We start from the raw sequence: 9,062 nt of genomic DNA, 5'->3' as shown, positions 1-9,062 counted from the left end.
CCAAAGGCCCAATATTTGGGTGCGCTGACCGGTGTACCGATGCATACCATTTCAATATTTGTAAACTTTTTTTTTTCAAAATTTTCAGTAATTTTTCCTAATTATAATAAAAAATAAAACCCGCAGTGGTGATTAAATACCCCCAAAAGAAAGCTCTATCTGTCCCCAAAAAATGGTATAAAATTCATCTCAGTACAGCGTTGCATGACGGAATAAACGTCAGTCAAAGTATCGCAGCGCTGAATACTGAAAAATGGCCTGGCCAGGAAGGGGGTCTAAACACCTGGTCTTGAAGTGGTTAAAAAAAATATATTTTTTTTGTTGTTGTTTTAAATTTCATTGATTCCTGTCATTCAGGTCACTACCCGGATCCCCATACACTTTTTATGGTCAATAAATTGCATTTAAGGCTTAAAAATGTGGACATTTAATTGTCTGAGTTCTACCCCCATAGACTTGCATTGAGTTCTAAGTTCGAATTAGAACTTTTTCCATGTTCGAAAGTTCGAGTTAGAACCGAACACGGGGGTGTTCGGCTCATCCCTAGTGATCAGGTATGGAGAGCAGGAAATGCCTCAGCTGTAGAGCACCCCACTGGTCCAGGGGGGGTTCTGTCAGGCACCTGAGTTCGCCGGCCGACAGCCATCTGCCGGAAAGGAGTAGGTCGCAGACGCGAAACTTGTTGGCTTCGCAGAGGCGACGGAAGCGAGAGTCAGTGACGCCGGGCGAGAAGTCTGGGTCTCCGATTACAGGGATCAAGGGCGATGGGAATGGGGAGATGTCCGTGGAACTAAATAATGACCTGGCTAAGAGGAGGGTGGGCGCAATGGTAGGGTGGGAGCGTGTGGAGGGCGGCAGAGGTGTGGGGAGCCAGGGTAGTCCAGCCAAGGTCGGGTTAGTGTCATCTACCTCCATACCCACTCACTGCTTGGTTTTCTGGTGGCAGCACCAATCGCAGATGCGGGCTAGGTGGGTCGCCCTATGGTATTTGGCCAGGTCCGGGAGTCCAATGCCCCCTCTGTTCTTGGGAGGGGTAACGGTACCGTAACGGATTTGGGGGGGGGGGGGCATAGGACCATATGAAAGCTGTGAACATTTGCCACAGGCGGCGGAAGAATAGTGGCGGGATGTGAATCAGGAGCACTTAGAACAGGTAAAGAACCCTGGGAAGGGTGGTCATTTTGATGGTGTTGCAGCATCCGAACCAGGAAGGTGACAACGCATGCCAGAACAGAAGGTCCTGCTTAATCTTCAGGAGCAGGGGGGCAAAGTTGAGCTCATATAAACATTGAGGGCAGCTGATTTGGAGGAGTTAATTTTAAAATTTTAGAGATGGAGGTGTAGCGATCCATTTCCCTCATCAGGATTGGAAGGGAGGAAGAAGGGTCAGCTATAAAGAAGATCAAATCATCCGCGAAGGCGGCTACTCTGTGGTCACCAAAGAGTTTTATCAGGCCCCGCAAGCCCTGTAGGGAGCGTATGCGACAGAGGAATGGTTCCAAGGTGAGGATGAATATGAGTGGGTAGAGGGGGCATCCCTGTCGTGGGACATCAAGCTCCCAACAGCGAGGGGGTTCGGGGTGCCGCTGTGGGGGCATATGACCAGTCTGTAATGGCAATGAAGGATACAGCAGGAAGGTCAGGGTTCGCGGGGGTAGAGGGGTCGGCTCCTTGGGGTCGCCAGGGAGTTCCAGCCAATTTGGGATGTCCACCGGGTCCGCATCTAGGAAGCGGAACAGGGTCGGGAGCTGATCGGGCGTGTGTAGCTGAAAAATGGAGTCATCCCGCCGGACGATGAGGTGGAATGGGTGCCCCCAGCGATATGTGGCAGAGGTAGAGCGGATGAGGTCTTGAAGAGGACGGACCAATCGTCGCATGCGAAGAGTATGGCGGGAGAGGTCTGGCATGATGCGGATGGTAGCGCCATCAAAATCAAAAGGGCCCTGTCTCCAGGCCTGGCAGGCGATCTCTTCCTTCAGAGCGAAAAAATGCACCTTGCATAGAACGTCTCTGGGTGCGGAAGGTGTAGGGGGGCGAGCACCAGCAACCCTGTGGACCCGGTCAAGTTCCAGGGCTGCGTCATGAGGTTTGCCTAGGAGGGTGTTGAGGATGGCCACCACAGTGTCCCTGAGATGGATGCCGGTCGTGGCCTCCGGGATGCCCCTCAGGCGCAGGTTGTTCCTGTGGTTCCGGTTTTCGGAATCATCTAGGCGGAGGTGCATCGATAGCAGGCGGGAGCTGGTCAGCTGGGCGTCCGCTTCCAGGGCCTCCATTCTGGCCGACATAGAGGCGGTAGCAGACTCCACCGACGTGACGCGATCATCTACTTCTGTGATGCGGTGAGTGAGATCGTGTAATTCCTTTTTCAAGGCTGCTATGATGGAAGACGCCATGTTGTCTAGGTCCCGCTTGGTCGGGAGCTGCGGCAGCAGGCCTTGTAGGCCGCCTTCGTCCTGGACGTTTAGGCCCGCCATGTGTGAAAAAGGAGAGGGGCCAGGTGGGGAGTCCGGCCGCGGCATGCCCGGTTCGAGGGCTGGGAGCAAACAGAGTCAGGAGTGTCCACCAGCTCAGGGGTCTGGGACATAGTGCCACGTCCCAACTTCTTACTTGAGAGGAGGCCGGCCGCTGAAGATCGGGTGAGCGCCATCTTGGACGGGGACGAGGCAGCAGGGGCCGGAGAACGCCGGGCGAAGAGGTCGTACAGCAATGGAGGGCGGAGGTCACCGTGGGTACCGTGTGTCCTCCGCTCTTTGGGCATGGAGAGAGTGAGTAACGTTAGGACGTAGTGTCACCTGAAATCGTAGGTCCGGCATGGCGGCTGCAGAGCTCCCCTGAAGCATGTCTTCACAGCGCCATATCCAGGCCATGCCCCAAGTTAAGACTTTTACCACCCTGCAGCAGGCTCTGCAGTATCTACGGGAGACACCTTCAATGATGTTCTTTTGAGATGTGCTCTGTGGATGTTTATACTTTCAAAATTATATTTGGTATTATGTACTTTACCTTTATGCTTTAACTGCTTACACCATTATAGGCGGGATGAGATCTTGGAAGCTTTTCGATGTGTTGAAACATGCTTCGACTAGCCATGCATATTCGGCCAGATAGCAATTGCTTTGTGAATAACATGCTCCCTCATCAGGAAAAAATTGAGTCACGTTCAATTCTGCATTAGCCCTTTGAATCCCAAGGAAGTAAGGCTTGCGTTAGAACAAGACCGTTTCGAACTGGCCAGCTCAGTAAACCTTACATTCTCAGCATTCCCCCATCTGCTGTAAACTAAGCCACTGTCAGAATACAATGCAAAAGAGTAAGGGATTCCTCTATCCATTCCTATAAGCGTTGATGGAGGAATCTCTTGTATGATCTTTATTCAGCCCGCAAGTTAAACAAAGAAAATACAACCGTGTATATCCACCTTAAAATGCTACTCCCCTGCCACCCACACTGTTCCTCCCACTGTGTTCTGTGTCCCTTTTGATGCCCTCTCTGGTGCTGAATGAACAGGGAAGTGCCCTGTACTTCACATTCCTGTTTTTATTACTCAGTGCTGGGCCTGCAAAAGAGAAGGAGATTGAGGACTCTTTCTCCTAGTCAAACGTAAAATGTCAGCAGTTTGTATAGACCCCTGATATTTCCCAAAAGTCCACTAACAAGATTGTAAAAAAAAGAAATAAAAAAATTAAGAATAATAACAAAAAATAAATAAAAACAATAAGACAAATGACATACATTACAGTAATGCATGTGTTGGTGCACTAAAGGGCCCACACACAACAGCTGACGCACATGCTGTTTTGCATAACTGGCCATAGGGCATGCCGGGCCAAACAAAATCAGCTGGTCGGCACAGGAGCCAAAGTGAGGACACAAGAGCCAGGCACAGGAGCCAACTTGAGGACTCACGGGCCAGACTGAGGGGAGACACAGGCAGGGCCACCATCAGGGGGGTATGGCCAATACTCATATGAGTGGCCCAGACCCCTTAAATGCGTATCGGCCGCACAAGGGGCGACATGGCAGAGGGAAGAGGTAAAGGCGGCTGGGCTCTGTGGGGTCTCAGGTGGGTCCGGCGCGTTACCAGTCCCTGAGTCTTGCGCGTTACTAGTCCCTGAGTCCGGCGCGTTACCTGCCCCTGAGTGCGGCGCGTTACCTGCCCCATAGTGCGGCGCGTCACCAGCCCCTGAGTCCGGCGCGTCACCAGTCCCTGAGTCCGGCGCGTCACCAGTCCCTGAGTCCGGCGCGTCACCAGTCCCTGAGTCCGGCGCGTCACCAGTCCCTGAGTCCGGCGCGTCACCAGTCCCTGAGTCCGGCGCGTCACCAGTCCCTGAGTCCGGCGCGTCACCAGTCCCTGAGTCCGGCGCGTCACCAGTCCCTGAGTCCGGCGCGTCACCAGTCCCTGAGTCCGGCGCGTCACCAGTCCCTGAGTCCGGCGCGTCACCAGTCCCTGAGTCCGGCGCGTCACCAGTCCCTGAGTCCGGCGCGTCACCAGTCCCTGAGTCCGGCGCGTCACCAGTCCCTGAGTCCGGCGCGTCACCAGTCCCTGAGTCCGGCGCGTCACCAGTCCCTGAGTCCGGCGCGTCACCAGTCCCTGAGTCCGGCGCGTCACCAGTCCCTGAGTCCGGCGCGTCACCAGTCCCTGAGTCCGGCGCGTCACCAGTCCCTGAGTCCGGCGCGTCACCAGTCCCTGAGTCCGGCGCGTCACCAGTCCCTGAGTCCGGCGCGTCACCAGTCCCTGAGTCCGGCGCGTCACCAGTCCCTGAGTCCGGCGCGTCACCAGTCCCTGAGTCCGGCGCGTCACCAGTCCCTGAGTCCGGCGCGTCACCAGTCCCTGAGTCCGGCGCGTCACCAGTCCCTGAGTCCGGCGCGTCACCAGTCCCTGAGTCCAACTTCTATACTGTTCTGAATTGCTGTATAATGTATTACTGGGATTTGTTGTCTCTCAGCCGCTGCCATTCTGCAATTGAGTGTAAGCTCCTCTGTACAGAGACCAATGTGACTGGTTCAGTGTTCTCTGTATAGCACTGTAGTATGTGTATGAGCCAGGGGCAGACTGGCCATAGGGCATACCGGGCACTCTCCTGGTGGGCTGGGCAGGGCAGAACACAATCAGCCTGATTGTGGTCGGCTCCGCCTGGCCTGCTATACCCAATGGCCTGCTCCAAGCAGTGCCAGCGCTTTCAGGCGGCCGCATAGGCAGCCGCCTGAGAGCAACGAGTGGGGCGAGGGGATAGGTGTGCGGCTGGACTTGAAAAGGGAGCCCAAGAGTGTAGTATACCCAGGGGCGCTATGGAGCCCGGGGTGCAGGGAAGCCCGGCCAGGACCAGGTAAAGGGGTCCTCTCAGGGGCGGACTTGGGGGGAGGGGGCGCTGTACTGTTCCCCAGGCAGCACGGAGGCGCTGGGGCTCTCAAGCCTGTGGCCACTGCAGCGTTGTTTCCTCCAGTCCTACACGCTGTGTACAATGCGGGAGCTCTAGGAGGCGAGGCATCGTGCTAGCTCCCGGACTAAACAACTGAGCAGGCTGCTGCAGTGTGTGAGTAGAGTCTGGGTATAGGGGGGTAGTTGGGTGGTCGCTATCTCTCTCTCCCTCCCTCCTCCGAGCCAGTATAGATCAAGAGGAACCCGTATGAGTGTTTTGTTTTTTTTAAATCGCCCTGAATGTCCCTCTCTCTGCATAGTGGAGCCCTGAGCCCATTGCACCATTGCGTTGCAGAGCCCTGAGTCCATTGCTTTGCAGAGCCCTGAGTCCATTGCTTTGCAGAGCCCTGAGTCCATTGCTTTGCAGAGCCTTAGGTCCATTGCTTTGCAGAGCCTTAGGTCCATTGCTTTGCAGAGCCCTGAGTCCATTGCTTTGCAGAGCCCTGAGTCCATTGCTTTGCAGAGCCCTGATTCCATTGCTTTGCAGAGCCCTGAGTCCATTGCTTTGCAGAGACCTGAGCCCATTGCTTTGCAGAGCCCTGAGTCCATTGCACCTTTTTGTCGCACAGCCCTGAGTCCATTGCACCTTTTTGTCGCACAGCCCTGAGTCCATTGCGCCATTTCATTGCACAGGGTTAACGTGTAAAAGCTTGAATGAGATTTTAGTGAATCAGAATAGACATGCTTTTAGACATGAATATATGTACGAAAGTGTGAACAAAATATTTTATGCAAATTCGTATTCTTGTCTGTGTTACAGCTTTCTGGTGGGTGTGAGCTGACGGTGGTCATCCAGGATTTCACTGCTTGTAATAGTAATGAATTGACAATACGAAGGGGACAGACTGTTGAAATTTTAGAGAAACAACACGACCGATCTGAATGGTGCCTGGTTCGAACTACTGACAAATCGCCAGCTGCAGAGGGCTTAGTTCCTTGTAGCTCACTTTGCATTGCACACTCAAGGAGCAGCATGGAAATGGAAGGCATATTTAATCACAAAGGTAGAGTAAAATAAAACCTATATAAAATTGGTGCAATAGGTTTATTGAGACTGTATTGGATTCTCTCCCTGGGTACTTTTTATTAACTCATAAAGCCTTTCATTTATTTGAATGTTGTTACAATTATTTATTGAAAAAAAAATAGATGTTTTAGAATGCTTATATAAAGACATCTCAGTAATGCCCTTTTTCTGCACAACGATTCCGAAGTAATTAATTTATGAATGATTAAAATTTTTTATGAAATCTTATGTTTCTTCACATGTCTTAACATTCATATCATTGTTCAATATAAAGGTAGGGTAAAGGATTGGATCGCTCATGTAATGCTGCTCTGGATGGCTGTAGCTTGAATGGTCCATGAAGTGTTTTCCATTATCAACACTTTATACCCAATTGCCTTGTGCCTTATTTTGGAACAAATTGTATTGGAGGAGATGGGCTATTTGCTTTTTGGGGGGGAGGTGGATGTATAGTAGGAAACTACCTTAAAGGGGAGTTTGATGTGTAGATTTGTCTTGTATTGGAGGAGATGTTGTCTTGTATTGGAGGAGATGATTTTGGAACAAATTGTGACATGCTACGATGATGAAGGAATGCACTCCCGCCTTTTAAACTAGGATGGCGAGGAATTACAAGGAGGTTTTTGTAGATTTATATAACCATCTGAGTGTATTTGCTCGGATATATATGCAATATGTATTGGTACCCTGTTATGCTTGATTCTTGTCTAGCCTCACAAAGAATTGATATGTGGCGATACAATCTTTCCTTGTTATAAATGGGTTTGACTTTCAGACATTTTACTGCAACATAGTAATGATGACTGCATCTTTCATTAACGTGGCATGGATATATTTGTGAAGAGATGAGTAGTTATGCCGAGATAAAAATGCTATTTGTTTGCTTTTTCCTTTTTGGCAGATAAATTCATAATAAAGGTTGTTGTAAGGTTAAGTGAAGGCACAAGCAGATACCCATTATTATTGTAATTCATTTTCCACATACAAAATGTCTGTATACAATACATATGTTTGTCATACATTACATTTGTCTTCCAAGGTTTGTAATGGAGAACGTAAAGGCTGACAGAAATTGAGCAAGATCTGATGTGGTTTGTGGTTCCAACACACTTTTCAGGGATTAAAGAACAGCATCCAACATCAAGAGATACATAGTTAAATAGTCAGGTTGAAAAAAGACACAAGTCCGTCAAGTTCAGCCTATAGAGATAACAGAAAGAAAAACCTAAAACAGAACGCTATGCCCAGGGTTACCTTCTGTTACAACACAGGAAGGGAAAAAAACCCTATTAGGCATAGTTCAATTTGCTCCAACAGGAAAACAATTCCTTCCTGAACCCATAAGACAATTGGATATTGCCTGGGTCAACAATCTCTGGTGCTTAATATACTTATAAGAAATCAATATCCGGGGGCGTGGCTTGCTCATGGCCGTGGACGGACGCATGTAAAGTGTGCTCCTGCTATCCACCCGGGAACGACCGCCAACAGCGCAACACAGCTCCCTCTCCACACCTGTCATGGGCCGGTCGGGTAAGAAGGGAGGTCGGCAGAGTGCCAAGTCCTCTGCCCCTGCCATCGGGCCGAAGATCGGGGCCTACTTTAAAAATTCGGGCCTACTCGCGACCCATTCCCCGTCGGATCGAGGTGACGCGGCGGGCTCTGCGACCTCCTCGCCGCGACAGCTTCCATGCCAAGGGGACTCGGATTCCTCTGTGACTGGGGATGACGGAGCCTCGGTTCGGGGTGAGGACATGTTCCAGCGCTATTTTGCGCTCCTACCCACGAAAACGGAGCTGGAGGGCCTATTCTCCCGCCTGGAGGCATCTCATAGCCGAGACATGGCGGCACTCAGGGAGGGTATGGCCGGTTTTGGGCAGCGGCTAGAAGTGGTAGAGACACAGGCTGCAGCTGTCTCCCACTCCGTTCAGCAACTACAGGGAGAGGTGAGCAACCAACATCTCCTTCTTCAACACCTGAGCCTGCAGCTAGACGATCAGGAAGACCGACATCGCCGCAACAATATCAGGCTGCGCGCCATTCCTGAGGCCACAGGTATGTCAGACCTCAAAGCAACAGTCCAGGGAATCTTTAATACGCTGCTGGGCAATTCCCCTACCCATCCCATTGAGCTGGACAGGGTGCATAGGGTGCCGGGATTCCGTAATCCGGCTCAGCAGCACCCCAGGGATGTTTTGTGCAGAGTGCACTTTTTTCAACAAAAGGAGGCCATTCTGTTGAAGGCCCGGGAGGGCGGGCCGCTGGACTTTGATGGAGCCCAAATTACCCTCTTTCCTGATCTGTCCCGCAACACGCTGACCAGACGCAGGGCCCTCCGGCCTGTGACGCTGATGCTACAGGAACGGGACATCGCCTACCGCTGGGGCTATCCCTTTCATCTAGTGGCCCGACAGAATGGCAAGTCACACATCCTCCGCACACCAAGTGATCTTCCGGGCTTCCTTCGGGCTCTACAACTCCCATCGGTGACCCTGGAGGGATGGCCTGATCCAGCATCGCCGGTTTGGGCCTCTGCGCCCCCTGAGTCCACATGGATCCCGGCCCAGTCCCAGAGGAAACGCCGACGCAGACGACAGGAGGCCACATCCACCCCTA

General features: G+C 51.8%; 1 protein-coding gene across 1 annotated transcript in view; it reads left to right on the top strand.

Annotated features, from left to right (window-relative positions):
* LOC108794847 (triple functional domain protein-like) overlaps positions 1–7,897 on the top strand; it is a 660,684-nt gene extending 652,787 nt beyond the window's left edge. The window contains exons 27-28 of the mRNA XM_018565963.1: positions 6,180–6,423; positions 7,845–7,897. Of these exons, the coding sequence (XP_018421465.1) occupies positions 6,180–6,423; positions 7,845–7,897 (297 nt within the window). The remainder of the gene's footprint in view (positions 1–6,179; positions 6,424–7,844) is intronic.
* Positions 7,898–9,062: the final 1,165 nt, after the last annotated feature.

The sequence above is a fragment of the Nanorana parkeri genome, unplaced genomic scaffold (genome assembly GCF_000935625.1).
Source record: "Nanorana parkeri isolate BGI_ZX_2015 unplaced genomic scaffold, ASM93562v1 scaffold904, whole genome shotgun sequence".
Lineage (NCBI taxonomy): Eukaryota > Metazoa > Chordata > Amphibia > Anura > Dicroglossidae > Nanorana > Nanorana parkeri.
Note: the sequence above shows the minus strand (reverse complement) of the source record. Positions and strands in the feature narration are given on the sequence as shown.